The following is a 17510-nucleotide window of genomic DNA, read 5'->3' as shown; positions in this document are numbered from 1 at the left end:
CACAGTGCTCTCTGCTGACATCTCTGTCCATTTTAGGAACTGTCCAGAGCAGCAAATGTTTGCTATGGGCATTTTCTCCTACTCTGGACAGTTCTTAAAATGGACAGAGATGTCAGCAGAGAGCACTGTGCTTGTGATGTCAGCAGAGAGCTCTGTGTTCCAAAAAGAAAATAATTTCCTCTGTAGTATTCAGAAGCTAATAAGTACTGGAAGGATTAAGATTTTGTAATAGAAGTAATTTACAAATCTGTTGAACTTTCTGGCACCAGCTGATTTAAAAAAAAAAAAAAGTTTTCCACCGGAGTAACCCTTTAATGGTCCCTAACATGGAATGAGGTTTTAACATTTTAACATAGAATGGGAGTTACCATGAGGATGAGTTCACACATTAAAACCAAATCACAAATCCGTCTCACGTTGAAATAATCGTAGGAAAAATCATGGTTTTATGGTGACGTTTGCACTCTCCCTTAACCTTATTTCATGCTCACCTGCAAGCGCTTTAATTCTGGATCTCTCAAACAGACGTGCAGAACTATTTTCATTGTCCCAGTCATCATCGTTGGCTAGATCCCATCTGTTATTGATATCATTATATTGTTGTTGAATTTCCAAGCTGTCGTAATCCGTTGGTGAAAGTGGGCTACTCATGACTGCAGCGACGTTACCAAAGGAGACGGCAAAATGATTGACGTTCACTCAAAGCTGAGCCATCAGACTAGGAAGAAAGAAAGAAAAGTATGGTAAGTGTGAGCTACTTTTAGAAAATTGATCAAGCTATGGTTACTTTTTTAAGGTAAAAAACGATGTGTCCCAATATTAGCTGGGAGTTAAAGAAGAAGAATAAGGCATAAGTTTTAGATTGCGGGGATGTCCGACGGCTGGGGCCCCCGCGATCTCCTGTATGGAGTCCCGGCTCTCCTCCACGACCCCCGCCCGAAGCGGGGGCTGCCATGCCCTCTCCATATAGCTCTATGGGAGAGCAGTTTGGCTATATTCGGCTCTCCCATAGAGCTATATAGAGGGGTTCGGGTAGGGTTCTTGACACGCTGCTGTGGAGGAGAGCCAGGGCTCCATACAGGAGATTGCAGGGGGCCCAAGCTGTCGGACCCTAAGCGATCTAAAACTTATCTCCTATCCTATCCAGATTTATCAAAAACTGTGCAAAGGAAAAGTTACCCAGTTGTCCATAGCAACCAATCAGATCGCTTCTTTCATTTTGCATAGGCCTTGTTAAGAAAGTAAGAAGAAAGCTGATTGGTTGCTATTGGCAACTGGGCAACTTTTCTTCTGGACAGGTTTTGATAAATCTCCCCCTACCGTATATACTCGAGTATAAGCCGACCCGAGTATAAGCCGAGACCCCTAATTTCAACCCAAAATCCCAGGAAAAGTTATTGACTCGAGTATAAGCCTAGGGTGGGAAATACCTCATCCCCCCCTGTCATCATCCAGACCCGTCATTAACATCCTCATCATCCCCTTGTCATCATCCCACACATCCCCCCTTCATCATCCCCTTGTCATCATCCCACACATCCCCTTATCATCCCACACATCCCCCCTTCATCATCCCCTTGTCATCATCCCACACATCCCCTTATCATCCCACACATCCCCCCTTCATCATCCCCTTGTCATCATCCCACACCCCCCCCCCCCCTTCATCATCCCCACCCCCCTTCATCATCCCCACACCCCCCCCCCTTCATCATCCTCTTCTCATCATTCGCCCTCAGTGGTCTTCAACCTGCGGACCTCCAGAGGTTTCAAAAGTACAACTCCCAGCAAGCCCGGGCAGCCATCGGCTGTCCGGGCTTGCTGGGAGTTGTAGTTTTGAAACCTCCGGAGGTCCGCAGGTTGAAGACCACTGCGGCCTTCAACATGCGGACCTCCAGAGGTTTCAAAACTACAACTCCCAGCAAGCCCGGGCAGCCATCGGCTGTCCGGGCTTGCTGGGAGTTGTAGTTTTGAAACCTCCGGAGGTCCGCAGGTTGAAGACCACTGCGGCCTTCAACATGCGGACCTCCAGAGGTTTCAAAACTACAACTCCCAGCAAGCCCGGGCAGCCATCGGCTGTCCGGGCTTGCTGGGAGTTGTAGTTTTGAAACCTCCGGAGGTCCGCAGGTTGAAGACCACTGCGGCCTTCAACATGCGGACCTCCAGAGGTTTCAAAACTACAACTCCCAGCAAGCCCGGGCAGCCATCGGCTGTCCGGGCTTGCTGGGAGTTGTAGTTTTGAAACCTCCGGAGGTCCGCAGGTTGAAGACCACTGCGGCCTTCAACATCATCCAGCCCCCTCTCACCCCCTTTAGTTCTGAGTACTCACCTCCGCTCGGCGCTGGTCCGGTCCTGCAGGGCTGTCCGGTAAGGAGGTGGTCCGGTGAGGAGGTGGTCCGGGCTGCTATCTTCACCGGGGGCGCCTCTTCTCCGCGCTTCCGGCCCGGAATAGAGCCGTTGCCTTGACAACGACGTATCTGCGTCGTTGTCAAGGCAACGTGACTATTCTGAGGCCGGGCCCGAAGCGCTTAGAAGAGGCCTCCCCGGTGAAGATAGCAGCCCGGACCACCTCCTCACCGGACCACCTCCTTACCGGACAGCCCTGCAGGACCGGACCAGCGCCGAGCGGAGGTGAGTACTCAGAACTAAAGGGGGTGAGAGGGGGCTGGATGATGTTGAAGGCCGCAGTGGTCTTCAACCTGCGGACCTCCGGAGGTTTCAAAACTACAACTCCCAGCAAGCCCGGACAGCCGATGGCTGCCCGGGCTTGCTGGGAGTTGTAGTTTTGAAACCTCTGGAGGTCCGCAGGTTGAAGACCACTGCGGGTGGGGGGAGTTCACTCGAGTATAAGCCGAGGGGGGTGTTTTCAGCACGAAAAATCGTGCTGAAAAACTCGGCCTATACTCGAGTATATACGGTATGTTTTTTTCTTCTCCTTTTTTTCTTCTCCTTTAATAAGGAAATATGAAATACCATACCTACAATACACTTAGAAAGTTTTCAGACTTTTTCATTTTTTTGCATTTTGTCATGTTGCGTCATTGTACTAAAATAAAAAAAAGCCCCCCCCCATTATTGTACACTTAAAGGGGTACTACCGTGGAAAACTTTTTTTAAAAATCAACTGGTGCCAGAAAGTTAAACAGATTTGTAAATCACTTCTATTAAGAAATCTTAATCCTTCCAGTACTTTTTAGGGGCTGTATACTAAAGAGAAATCCAAAAAGAAATGCATTTCCTGTGATGTCCTGAACACAGTGCTCTCTGCTGACCTCTGCTGTCCATTTTAGGAACTGTCCAGAGAAGCATATGTTTGCTATGGGGATTTTCTCCAGTTCCTTAAATGGACAGCAGAGGTCAGCAGAGAGCACTGTGGTCAGGACATCACAGGAAATGCATTTCTTTTTTTGGATTTCTCTTTAGTATACAGCCCCTAAAAAGTACTGGAAGGATTAAGATTTCTTAATAGAAGTGATTTACAAATCTGTTTAACTTTCTGGCACCAGTTGATTTAAAAAAAAAAAGTTTTCCACGGTATTACCCCTTTAAAAGATAGGGGATAAGATGTCTGATCACGGGGGTCCCGCTGCTGGGGACCCCCACAATCTCTCCTGCAGACCCCCGAGTCATCGCTGCACGGAGCTAAGTTTGCTCCGTGCGTGATGACTCACGCTACAGGGGCCGGAATATCGTGACGTCACGGCTCTGCCCCCTCGTGACGTCACGCTCTGCCCCCTCAATGCAAGCCTATAGGAGGGGGGTGGCAGCATTCATGCCCCCTCCCATAGACTTGCATTGAGGGGGTGGTGCATTATGTCACGAGGGGGCAGAGCCGTGACGTCACGATACTCCGGCCCCTGTATCGTGAGTCATCACGCACGGAGCAAACTAAGCTCCGTGCAGCGATGACTCGGGGGGGTTATGTCCCCCCCCCAGCAGCGGGAGCCCCGTTATCAGACATCTTATCCCCTATCCTTTGGATAGGGGATAAGATGTCTAGGGTGGAGTACCCCTTTAATACCCCATAAGGAGAATGTGAAAGCGAAATATTTTTACAAATTTATTATAAAGGGAAAAAAGTTTCCTTTCAGACCATTTGCTAAGACACTTGTAATTTAGCTCGTGGGGTCTCCCATTTCTCTTGATGAGTGGTCTCAAACTGTGGCCCTCCAGATATTGCAAAACTTCAACTCCAAGCATGCCCGGACAGCCAACGGCTGTCCGGGCATGCTTGGAGTTGAAGTTTTGCAAGATCTGGTGGGCCACAGTTTGAGACCACTGCTTTTGATCATGAGGTTTCTACATTTTGGTTGGAGTGACCGGTTCATTGGACATGATTTGGGCGAAGAACTATCTATATAAGATCTCACAGCTGACAATGCATATCAGAGCAAAAACCAAGCCATGAGGGGGGAAACTGGCTGTAGAGCTCAGAGACAGGATTGGGTGGAGGCACAGATTTGGATAAGAGTACAAAAAAAAAAAAAAAAACAGCATTGCGGCACTGAGCACAGTGACCTCCATAATTCATAATAACCAGGACTCCTAGAATGGTCTGCTCAATCGGATTGTACACTGCATCACACCCTTTATTTTGTTTCTTGTATTTGTATTTCCAAAGCTAAATAAAACATTTAATGAAGTAATAAAATCAGTTTACTTTCTGCTATATGGACTTTATCAGTTAATGAGAAATGAGTAAACAGTTAATGATGTCCTGTGAAAAGAAAAATCTGTAGAGCTGAATAGAATAGTAAGCAAGGGTAAACCGTATATAAGGCTGGGTTCACACCACGATTTTGCAATACAGTTCCCGTATATGTTTTCAATTTGAAAACCGTATGGAACCGTATTGAAAACCGTATGCATTGACTCTGCATTGAAAACCGTATGCCAAAAGATGCATCAGGTTGTGGCCGTTTTGCATCCTCTACAGTTTTGTCAGTTTTTCCCCATACCCAAAACCGGAGCCTATTTGGGTCCAGGTGAAAACCCGTATTGAAACCTATATGTTTTTTTTTTTTTTAAACATGGGAGTCAATGGGAACCGTACAGAACCGTATGTGCGTACAGTTCCATCCAGTTTTCACCATACGGTTTTTTACTTTGCACAGTTTCTTTTCTTGGAATTTCAATCAAACAAGTGAAACTTTATTCATAATGGAGTGAAAAGTTAAAAACTTATTAAAAATTTTTCTTAAAAAACCAGATGCAACCGGACATAATTTTTCAAATCGTATACGGTTTTGAACCGTATACGGATAAAAATTTGTACACACGTTTTGATACAGTTTAGTCAGTTAATGCGAAATGAGTAAACAGTTAAGTATATCCTGTGAAAAGTAAAATCTGAATAGAATAGTAAGCAAGGGTAAACCGTATATAAGGCTGGGTTCACACCACGTTTTTGCAATACAATTCCCTTATATGTTTTCAATTTGAAAACCGAATGGAACCGTATTGAAAACCGTATGCATTCACTCTGCATTGAAAACCGTATGCCAAAAGATGCATCCGGTTGTGTCCATTTTGCATCCTGTACAGTTTTGTCAGTTTTTTTTTTCCCCCGTACCCAAAACTTTAGCCTACCACAGTTTTTGGTCCGGGTGAAAAACCGTATTGAAACATATACATTCTTTTTTTAACATGGGAGTCAATGGGAACCGTACAGAACCGTATGTGCGTACGGTTCCATCTGGTTTTCACCATATGGTTTTTGACTTTGCACAGTTTTTTTCTTGGAATTTCAATCAAACAAGTGAAACTTTATTCGTAATGAAATGAAAAGTTTAAAAAATTATACTTTTTTTTCGTAAAAACGGATGCAACTGGACATTATTTTTCAAACCGTATGCAGATAAAAATTTCTACACACATTTTGATACAGTTTAGTCAGGTTTTGAGGAATCAGGTTTTTTTTAATCAAAAACCTGATACTGGAACTGTATTGCAAAAATGTGGTGTGAACCCAGCCGAACACCCCTTTTGGGGAACTGCTTACTTTGTTTTGTTGTGTATAAGCCACAACCACATTATAGGCCTTATTTATCTTCTAGGGTTCCATGTAGTGCTGCCTCCTAGTATAAGACAGAATAGCTCAATCCTTCAATATACAGTATATATGGTTCCAACAGAAAAACTGAGTCTGGATAGTTGTCTAAAACCACAGCAATCGTATACCAATAGTATTGGTTTTTAGAGATTTCTTTTATTTAGTAGCTATCACCATAATGCATTTCTAGACCAAACGTAGCCTCTTCTTCAGATGTTGAATAGCATATAATATCCTTCTGGGTCAACTCCTTGAAAGGAAAACGGTCATCCTGTTCACCCACATTAACTCCAATACACGGGGTTATAGTGGGGGTACAGGTTCTCTGACCTGTCCTGTCTTGCTGCTTTATATGTAATATGTTTACAATCAGCTCATATGATAAGTTTAGTCATAAGTAACTGCATTAATTATAGCACTGTCACTGCCCTGTTGTGTGAGTTTTGTACATCCGCACACTGCTATGTGAATATAAGCTGGCACTTACACCTTTGATGACTCAGTGATTTAGTGCATTCTCCTGGTGTTTGTCAGTCTGTAATTTTATCTGAGCATTCATTATATATGTAATATTACTCATATTAATAAAGATATTCATTTTATTATCCTAATTGCTTATCAATTGGTGTTTTTTCATGGTATATATAGGTTATTCAAGTTGATAGAGGATGCAATTCCTCGAGATTAGTCCAGTACTGGCCCCATAGCATTATGTACATTATAGGTCATGGAGTAAGGCGGAGAGGCCTAATGGAACTTTTTGTGTATATAATGTGGGTAAACATGTGGGATAATTCTGGGTCTCTGACTCTTATATATATATACCTTGTGTCAGGTGCCCGGTCCCTCTGAAGATCCTCTTCTATCTTTGCTGAATTGCGCGCTGGTGGCAGACCCGCCGCATGAATTTGAATATTGAGCACTTACATGACCAGCAACCATGAATATTCTAATTTAGCCGGTTCAGCGAAGATAGAAGAGGATCTTCAGAGGGATCAGGAACCAGACAAAAGGTATGTATATGAATCAGAGACCCCGCATCGGTCTTCTGTTCACCCACATTATAACCCGGTGTATTGGGTTTAGCGTGGGTGAACAGGATGACAGTTTTCCTTTAACGCAGAGAAGAACATTCACAGACTAGTGAGTCAAAATTATATTACATGCTATTCCACATCTGAGGAAGAGGCTATGGTTGGCCTAGAAATGCGTTATTGTGACAGATACTAAAATAAAGGAAATCTCTAAGAACCCATACTAAGATTGCAGTGGTTTGCATCAACTATCCAATCTCTTTTTCCGTTAAACAGTTAAGGAGGCAGAGGAGAGGTGGCTGATAAGTACAAAAAATAAGTATTTTTTCAGTAACAAGATCTATTACAAAGTTTCTTGTTTTGTTGATTTATGGAAAGTTGTTTATAAGCGGAGGTACATTTTAAGGAAAGTTACTTTTTCAGATGGCTGATATTAAATAAATAAAATGTAATTCTAAGATTGTATTATTTGTGTTATTTGTATACTCACTACCTTTGTATAGTATTACATAGTAACATTTCTTTTTCCATGTTTTATGTTTATGAAGGATATGAAATGAAACATAAACCAAAGTGGTCTTTATCAAATGCAACCTTTTAATTTACATTGAGAATCTCTGTTTCTTATTATTTTCTTCTTGTACCAACACATGTATGTAAAAACACTATTTTTTGTTTGTTAGTTTTTAGCTATTGTATAAGAACACAAATATTTTTAATGTTTATATAATAGTCGCTAATTAAAACGTTTTGAAACATTAAGCTGGCGCTTTGTCTTTGGTACGGTAAGAAGCGCAACTCTTTTTTCTAGAGGTCCTCTTTTTTCTAGGAGGTTGTGTCTACAGTTGTTGCCAAAAGTTTAAAGACTGACACAAATTTTGGTTTTCACCTTGTTTGCTGCCTCAGTGTTTTTAGATCTTTTAGTCGGATCTTTCTATGGTATATTAAAGTATAGTTATAAGCATTTCATAAGTTTTTAAACTTTTTTTTTTTTTAAATACATAAAGTTTATGGAGATAGTCAATATTTACGGTATTGACCCTTCTTTTCCAAGATTTTTGCAATTTGCCCTGGCATGCTGGATATCAGCTCCTGTGCCAAATCCTGACTGATGAAACTCAAAACCTACAGGTGAAACTCGAAAAGTTAGAATATCGTGAAAAAGTTAATTGCAACTTGGAAGAAAAGAAAGCATGAAGTGCTCCAAAATCTCCTGGTAGACGGATGCGTTGACCCGAGACTTAATGAAGCACAGTGGACTAACACCAGCAGATGACATGGTTCCCCAAATCATAGTAATTTGGGGGTGGGGGCTTTGGGGTTTTCATGAGCTATAAACCATAATCATCACAATTATGACAAATCATGGCTTGAACTATCTTGCTTTGCATGTAATGAGTCTCTTATATATTAGTTTCACTTTTTAAGTTGCATTACTGAAATAAATGAACTTTGACATTCTAATTTTTCGAGTTTCACCTGTATTTTTGCCTAGTCGGTGCTTGGAGTTGATCACAATTTATGTGTTTTTATGTGTCCACCCGCTTTTGTTGATGACTGTGTTCTCAATGTGATTGAGATCTGGAGAGTTACCTATCCATAGACCCAAAATTCTCTCTAGACTATTCAGGAGTAATTTGGTGATGAACAATTTATTTTTATTTTTTTCACTATAATGGAGCACCATGTCACAATGCAAAAGTTATAACTAAGTAGCCTAATGAAGAAAACATTGACATTTTTGGTCTATGGCCAGGAAACTCCCCAAATCTGTATCTCTTTAACCCCTTAAGGACTCAGGGTTTTTCCGTTTTTGCACTTTCGTTTTTTCTTCCTTACCTTTTAAAAATCATAACCCTTTCAATTTTCCACCTAAAAATCCATATTATGGCTTATTTTTTGCGTCGCCAATTCTACTTTGCAGTGACATTAGTCATTTTACCGAAAAATGCACGGCGAAACGGAAAAAAAAAATCATTGTGCGACAAAATCGAAAAAAAAACGCCATTTTGTAACTTTTGGGGGCTTCCGTTTCTACGCAGTGCATATTTCGGTAAAAATTACACCTTATCAATATTATGTAGGTCCATACGGTTAAAATGATACCCTACTTATATAGGTTTGATTTTGTCGCACTTCTGGAAAAAATCATAACTACATGCAGGAAAATTTATACGTTTAAAAATGTAATCTTCTGACCCATATAACTTTTTTATTTTTCCACGTACGGGGCGGTATGAGGACTCATTTTTTGCGCCGTGATCTGAAGTTTTTATTGGTATGATATGTTTTGATCTGACATTTTGATCACTTTTTATTCATTTTTTAATGTTATAAAAAGTTACCAAAATACGCTTTTTTGGACTTTGGAATTTTTTTGCGCGTACGCCATTGACCGTACGGCTTAATTAATGATATATTTTTATAGTTTGGACATTTACGCACGCGGCGATACCACATATGTTTATTTATTTTTTTTTTTTACACTGTTTTATTTTTTTTTATGGGAAAAGGGGGGTGATTCAAACTTTTATTAGGGAAGGGGTTAAATGACCTTTATTAACACTTTTTTTTAACTTTTTTTTTGCAGTGTTATAGGTCCCATAGGGACCTATAACACTGCACACACTGATCTCTCATCCTGATCACAGGCGTGTATTAACACGCCTGTGATCAGCATTATCGGCGCTTGACTGCTCCTGCCTGGATCTCAGGCACGAAGCAGTCATTCGTCGATCGGACACCGAGGAGGCAAGTAAGGGCCCTCCCGGTGTCCGATCAGCTGTTCGGGACGCCGCGATTTCACCGCGGCGGTCCCGAACAGCCCGACTGAGCAGCCGGGATACTTTCAGTTTCACTTTAGAAGCGGCGGTCAAAGCCGCTTCTAAAGGGTTAATACCGCACATCGCCGCGATCGGCGATGTGTGGTATTAGCCGCGGGTCCCGGCCGTTGATTAGCGCCGGGACCCACGCGATATGATGCGGGATCGCGGCGCGATCCCGCTTCATATCGCGGGACCCGGCGAAGGACGTAAATATACGTCCTGCGTCGTTAAGGGGTTCTCCATTGCCTTAACCTACTTTTGGCAGTTAGTTAGTTCTGTTGCTATATGTTATTATGGCTTTTTTTCATGCTGCTCACGGTACTGTATGTGGTGTTTTACTTACCTTTTTTCCAGACCCGGTAGCTGGTTTCTTCATTTGCTTCCTGCCTTGCCTCGACCACTTTGTTTCTTTTCTTCCGCCGCCATCGGGATGTCTCCGAGGAGGGTGGTGTGTTGGAGGCCGGCCTGCCCCTTGCTCCGTACATGCCCGCCTCCCGCGCGACGGAATCCTCGGTCGTCATCAGCGCGCACCCTCCTTACTTTCAGCTTCTTCTAAGCTGAATGCGGATTGGGCTGCTTTCGGCGAATCGGATGCCGTGATGGGCGCATGCGCAGTTGGTCCTCGCTCCGGAGGATCATCTGCGCATGTGCCATAGTGATGTCAGCATCGGGCCTGACGCGCTGGAGGATTGTTAACCCTAACCTGGCCAGAGGTGAGTCCCGGAGCGCTGGACAGCTCCTGAAGGTTTGCTATGTCAGTGTTTCCCAACCAGGGTGCCTTCAGCTGTTGTGAAACTACAAAGCCCAGACAGCCTTCGGGTGTCTGGGCATGCTGGGAGTTGTAGTTTTGCAACAGCTGGCGGCACCCTGGTTGGGAAACGCTGCCATAGCAAACCTTCAGGAGCTGTCCAGCGCTCCGGGACTCACCTCTGGCCACGTTAGGGTTAACAATCCTCCAGCGCGTCAGGCCCGATGCTGACATCACTATGGCACATGATCCTCCGGAGCGAGGACCAACTGCGCCTGCGCCCATCACGGCATACGATTCGCCGAAAGCAGCCCAATCCGCATTCAGCTTAGAAGAAGCTGAAAGTAAGGAGGGTGCGCGCTGATGACGACCGAGGATTCCGTCGCGCGGGAGGCGGGCATGTACGGAGCGAGGGGCAGGCCGGCCTCCAACACACCACCCTCCACGGTGACGTCCCGATGGCAAGATGGCGGCGGAAGAAAAGAAACAAAGTGGTCGAGGCAAGGCAGGAAGCAAATGAAGAAACCAGCTTCCGGGTCTGGAAAAAAGGTAAGCAAAACACCACATACAGAACCATTAGCAACATGAAAAAAAGCCATAATAACATATAGCCACAGAACTAACTAACTGCCAAAAGTAGGTTAAGGCAGTGGAGAACCCCTTTAAGAACCTATGGTAAATTTTGACAAAGAAAAACACAGAAATGTTGATGAACTCCAAGCGCAGACTAGGCAAGAACAGGTTATCATCAGCCAGGGTTTGGCCCAGCAGCTGATATCCAGCATGCCAAGGTAAAATGCAGAAGTCTAGAAAAAGAAGGGTCATCAAATATTTGCATTATTGTTATGTATTTGTCAATAAACAATTAAAAACATATGAAATGCTTATAAATGTACTTCAGTTTACCTTAGAAGCATCTGACTAAAAGATCTGGAAATTACAAGCCACAAACTTTGTGGCTTTTCAGCAGTCTCAACCCCTTTTTATGACCCATTGCTGTCTGACAACAGAACACACAGTTCCCCCTTTAACCCCTTAAGGACTCAGACAATTAAATTTTTACGTTTTCATTTTTTCCTCCTCGCCTTCTAAAAATCATAACTCTTTTATATTTTCATCCACAGACTAGTATGAGGGCTTGTTTTTTGTGCGACCAGTTGTCCTTTGTAATGACATCGCTCATTATGCCATAAAATGTATGGCGCAACCAAAAAACACTATTTTTGTGGGGAAATTAAAACGAAAAATGCAATTTTGCTAATTTTGGAAGCTTTCGTTTTCACGCCGTACAATTTATGGTAAAAATTACGTGTGTTCTTTATTCTGAGGGTCAATACGATTAAAATGATACCCATTATTACATACTTTTATATTATTGTTGCGCTTAAAAAAAATCACAAACTTTTTAACCAAATTAGTACGTTTATAATCCCTTTATTTTGATGACCTATAACTTTTTTATTTTTCCGTATAAGCGGCGGTATGGGGGCTCATTTTTTGCGCCATGATCTGTACTTTTTTTTGATACCACATTTGCATATAAAAAACTTTTAATACATTTTTTATAATTTTTTTTTATAAAATGTATTAAAAAAGTAGGAATTTTGGACTTTTTATTTATTTTTTCGTTCACGCCGTTAACCGTACGGGATCATTAACATTTTATTTTAATAGTTCGGACATTTACGCACGTGGCGATACCAAATATGTCTATAAAAAAATTTTTTTACGCTTTTTGGGGGTAAAATAGGAAAAAACGGACGTTTTACTTTTTTATTGGGGGAGGGAATTTTTCACTTTTTTTTACTTTTACTTTTACATTTTTTTACATTTTTTTTTTTACACTTGAATAGTCCCCATAGGGGACTATTCATAGCAATACCATGATTGCTAATACTGATCTGTTCTATGTATAGGACATAGAACAGATCAGTATTATCGGTCATCTTCTGCTCTGGTCTGCTCGATCACAGACCAGAGCAGGAGACGCCGGGAGCCGCACGGAGGAAGGAGAGGGGAGCTCCGTACGGCGTTATGAATGATCGGATCCCCGCAGCAGCGCTGCGGGCGATCCGATCATTCATTCAAATCGCGCACTGCCACAGATGCCGGGATCTGTATTGATCCTGGCACCTGAGGGGTTAATGGCGGACGCCCGCGAGATCGAAAAGTCAAAAAGTCCCATCAAAACAAATATGGTACCGTTAAAAACTACAGATCACAACACAAAAAGTGAGCTCTCCTACAGCCAGTATATGTAAAAATAAAAAAGTTCCAAGGGTTAGAAGAGCACAATTTTAAGCATACTCATTTCCTTACAAAAAGTTCAATAGTTTTTAAAGCAGTAAAATAATCAAATGTATAAATATATACATATATAAATTGTGTATCATTGTAATCATATTCACATACAGAATAAAGATAGCATGTCATTTTAACCCTAAGGTGCATTGTGTAGAAACAAAACCCCTCAAAATGTAGAAAATTTATTTTTCCCCCTACTTTTGCCACACAAATATTGTTTCTGGCCTTACGATAGATTTTGTTATTAAAAAATTATGTTGTTACAAAGTACAAGCCTTTGTATGGGTCTGTAGGTGAAAGACTGAAAGAGTAATGTTTTTAAAAGGCGAATAGGAGAAACCAAAACGCAAAAAAAAAAAAAAAAAAAAAATGGCTTGGTATTAAAAAATCTTAATCCTTCCAGTACTTTTGAGGGGCTGTATACTACAGAGGAAATGCTTTCCTTTTTGGTTTTCTCTTCTGTTACGACCACAGTGCTCCCTGCTGACCTCTGCTGTCCATTTTAGGAACTGTCCAGAGCAAAATAAAATCCCCATAGCAAACATATGCTGCGCTGTGAAGTTCCTAAAATGGACAGCAGTGGTCAGCAGAGAGCACTGTGGTCATGACAGAAGAGAAATCCAAAAAGAAAAGCATTTCCTCTGTAGTATATAGCCCCTAAAAAGTACTGGAAGGATTAAGATTTTTTTAATAGAAGTAATTTACAAATCTGCTTAACTTTCTGATTTAAAAAAAAGAAAAAGTTTCCACGAGAGTACCCCTTTAAGCATGCTGCTGAATATTTACCTAGACAAACTGGAAAAGCATGTTAGACATTCTAATTTAAAACGTGTTGACCTTCATGTAACATAAAGGACCCTCATGAATTCCTTAACAGTTCTTGTAAGTGGGTAGTTGGTAGCTCAGTAGTGGTCGTATACTGTATTATTGGTATTAAAATGAAAAAGGCTTATCTATGTCTGTATATGTTAAAGGGGTACTACCGTGCTGACAACTTATCCCCTATCTAAAGGATAGGGGATAAGTTGCCTGATTGCGTGGGGTCCCACCGCGATCTTGCACGCAGCACCCAGCTCTCACCGGGTCTGATGACTGCCGATCATGGGGCCGGAGTATCGCGACAGCTGTCTCGCCCCCTGCCATAGACTTGCATTGAGGGGCGGAGCATGACGTCACATGGGCCGATGCTGTGACGTCACGATGATCGGCCCAGTCATCAGACCCGGAGCGGATGTTCACTCCGACTCCGGGGCCTCATGAGAGCGGGGTGCTGCGTGTGAGATCGCAGGGGTCCCCAGCGGTGGGACCCCACGCGATCATGCAACTTATCCCCTATCCTTTAGATAGGCGATAAGTTGTCAGCATGGTAGTACCCCTTTAATTCTTTCTATACTTATCTGGATGACTTATCAGAAACCATACATATTTGTAGACAGGTCAAAACCATTTGGGTTTGTTGGCAGTCTAATTTGTATAGGAGCTGCATGGCTGTCCTTTAATATGAAATGTTTTGATGGGGTTTTATAGGGTACCTCTCATTTACCTCCGTTCTCTGCCTCTAAAGTTAGTGATGTATGGAGTCCCAATGTAAATATAGGGGACTTCTGGCAACATCCTTTTAAACGCTCTCTATATTGTGCATTCTCTGTTTTAGAAAATAAAAAAGATTTAGGCCAGCTTTGTACAGAGCATTCAGTAGAGTACACACAACTTCCACAGTGCCTCCATCTTTTTATAGAGGTAGACAAAGGTATTTTTCTGTGGGAATGCATTAGAAATAAAATGGGGCATTCTCAACCAGGTGCTGCACTATTTGAATGCAGCCTAGTACTTAAATCAGTGAGGTTAGGGGTATCCTTGAAAAGTTTGTGTAATAGAAATGAGTTCCGCATTCTGATATTTGGGTATCCATTGAAATAAATCATAAGATATGTAAGTAATCAATAGGTGCCCATGGGTGGGAGATTCATACGTTTCAGTACAGATCTATGACCTCAGCTGTCACAAGTTATTCATTTCCACTCTAATTAACTTCCTATTTTTGAAACCCTCTAATTAGCTTTTCTTGCCATGTGACCTAATTAACAACTCTCCAATTATCTCATCCGGAAAAAAATAGCAGAGGCTGAGAGAAGTGGCGATGGCATGGACCGCCAAAGTAGTTTTCTCTTCCCATTCAGCATAACAGGTGTGTTTTAGTTTTAGTCTTCTGTATTAATATTAGTCAAGCTGTTATTATTGCACTTCACTTTATTTTCTTCTTATTATGCTGAGCAGCAGAACAGGCATGGACTATACTCATTACATTACATAATGTTTCTTTTGGCAGGTGGCACTGGCTCCGGATTGCTCATATATCCTTGCAATGTGGTTGGAACCCATAGGCCATGGTAGACAAATCACATCATTGATGCAGGATTCTGTGTCTTTTTGTACTTTATCTATGTATGATATGATTTGTTGTTATTATAAGACTAATTCCCTATTTAAGATCACACACAAAGACCATTGCTACTTAGCATCTTAAACAGATTCAAGATAACTAATTCATTGAAATTCCTGCATTATCTACTTCTTGGAGTCCAGTGGGTGGTCTAAATAAATGAATGACAGTCGTACTTAAATAAATGTGTATACAAGCTGTGAATCACTAATTAGGATTGCTCACTAGATTCCTAACCCCAAATAAGCAAAAATTTAATAAATAAAATACATGTTATACTGAATGTTTTCACACCAAGGGTCATGAACGCAAGATGGCTGATTGACAAGACTGCAGGAGGAACACAGCTTGCAGCAACATTGCTGTAACACAGAGTTTCACCAAACATGTGCCTTCAGCTGTTGCAAAACTACATCTCCAAGCATGCCTGGACAGCCAAAGGATGTCTGGGCAAGCAAGAAGTTGTAGTTTTGCAAATGCTGTAGGCACACAGCTAAAGGCAACACTGCTGCAAAAAAAAGAGTTATCCAAACAATGTACCTCTAACTATTCCACAAATATAAGTCGCAGCATTACAGGACTGGCAAAGAATGGTACACATAAATGACATAGAAACATATCTAAAATGTATGCATAAAATAACACTGTACTTTTGCCACTAAATCTTTGCATTAATTTAGGAAGATGTAAGTTATACACTCACCATATTGTCTTTGCAATCTCCAATAATCATTGTGTGTGTGTGTGTGTGTGTGTGCACAGCATAAAACCAAAGGACAGGGTTAGAGAACAGGTCAGCCAGGCTCGCTCCCAGCAGTGAGTCAGCAGAGTAAGGGAGGGGAGGAGTCATCACAGTGCAGGCAAGAGCGGGACACGACCCCTCCCTTTGAGAAGATGGAAAAGACATTGAGCAGCTGTACTATGCTATTTTTTTGTGAAATATCGGTGAAAGAGACATAAAAACTATATATACATGATCAGGATTAGGTACTAAGTAACATATAGCAGTTTTTGTTTTATTTTTTGGGATCTGACAGGTATACTTTAAACCAAAATTTGTGGTAGGAACAGTCTTTTAAAAGGGGTTTTCCAGGGAAAGAAACAACCTGTGTATGGTGTCAAAAAGTACAGGGTGGGCCATTTATATGGATACACCTTAGTAAAATGGGAATGGTTGGGGATATTAACTTCCTGTTTGTGGCACATTAGTATATGTGAGGGGGGTGACCATGGCATCAAGATGGGTGGAGACCATGGCAGCCATTTGAAGTCGGCCATTTTGAATCCAACTTTTGTTTTTTCAATAGGAAGAGGGTCATGTGACACATCAAACTTATTGGGAATTTGACAAGAAAAACAATTATGTGCTTGGTTTTAACGTAACTTTATTCTTTCATTAGTTATTTACAAGTTTCTGACCACTTATAAAATGTGTTCAATGTGCTGCCATTGTGTTGGATTGTCAATGCAACCCTCTTCTCCCACTCTTCGCACACTGATAGCAACACCGCAGGAGAAATGCTAGCACAGGCTTCCAGTATCCGTATACACTGCTATGTACTACTATATACACCGCAGGAGAAATGCTAGCACAGACTTCAGTTCAGTATCCGTAGTTTCAGGTGCTGCAGAATGGGCAAAACAAAAATTGGAACAGGACCCTCAGTTTAAGCAGAAGATTTTGTTCAGTGATGAGGCAAACTTTTATGTGAATGGTGAAGTTAACAAACAAAACCACCGCTATTGGTCTGACACTAACCCACATTGGATAGATCCCTCCAAGACTGTTGGAACACAAAAATTTATGGTATGGTGTGGTATATGGGGTACAAACATAGTGGGGCCATTCTTCATCAATGGAAACCTCAAGGCCACTGGATATGCGAAATTGCTACATGATGTTGTGTTTCCCTCTTTATGCACTGAAGCTGGCACGTTCCCTGAGTTTTTCCAGCAAGATGGTGCACCACCACATTATGGGTGTCAGGTCCGAGCATTCCTAGATGAAGTTTCCTGGAAAGTGGATTGGTCGTCGTGGACCAGTTGAATGGCCCCCAAGGTCTCCCGATCTGACCCCCTTAGACTTTTATCTTTGGGGTCATCT

At 41.9% G+C, this 17510-nt stretch overlaps 1 protein-coding gene and 1 long non-coding RNA gene across 3 annotated transcripts in view; one reads left to right on the top strand and one right to left on the bottom strand.

The window, feature by feature from the left end:
* Positions 1-17510, bottom strand: part of SPTBN2 (spectrin beta, non-erythrocytic 2) — a 224575-nt gene that overhangs the window by 148221 nt on the left and 58844 nt on the right. For both annotated transcript variants that reach the window (XM_056527360.1, XM_056527358.1), the window contains exon 2: positions 492-718. In XM_056527360.1, coding sequence (XP_056383335.1) covers positions 492-651 — 160 coding nt within the window. In that variant the 5' untranslated portion in view covers positions 652-718. The remainder of the gene's footprint in view (positions 1-491; positions 719-17510) is intronic.
* LOC130277079 (uncharacterized) lies at positions 633-15621 on the top strand. The gene is made up of 3 exons (XR_008845364.1): positions 633-743; positions 15023-15151; positions 15293-15621. It is a non-coding gene; the product is annotated as an uncharacterized LOC130277079 (long non-coding RNA).

This window comes from Hyla sarda, chromosome 6, assembly GCF_029499605.1.
Source record: "Hyla sarda isolate aHylSar1 chromosome 6, aHylSar1.hap1, whole genome shotgun sequence".
Lineage (NCBI taxonomy): Eukaryota > Metazoa > Chordata > Amphibia > Anura > Hylidae > Hyla > Hyla sarda.
This window is presented reverse-complemented; position numbering and strand designations above follow the sequence as displayed.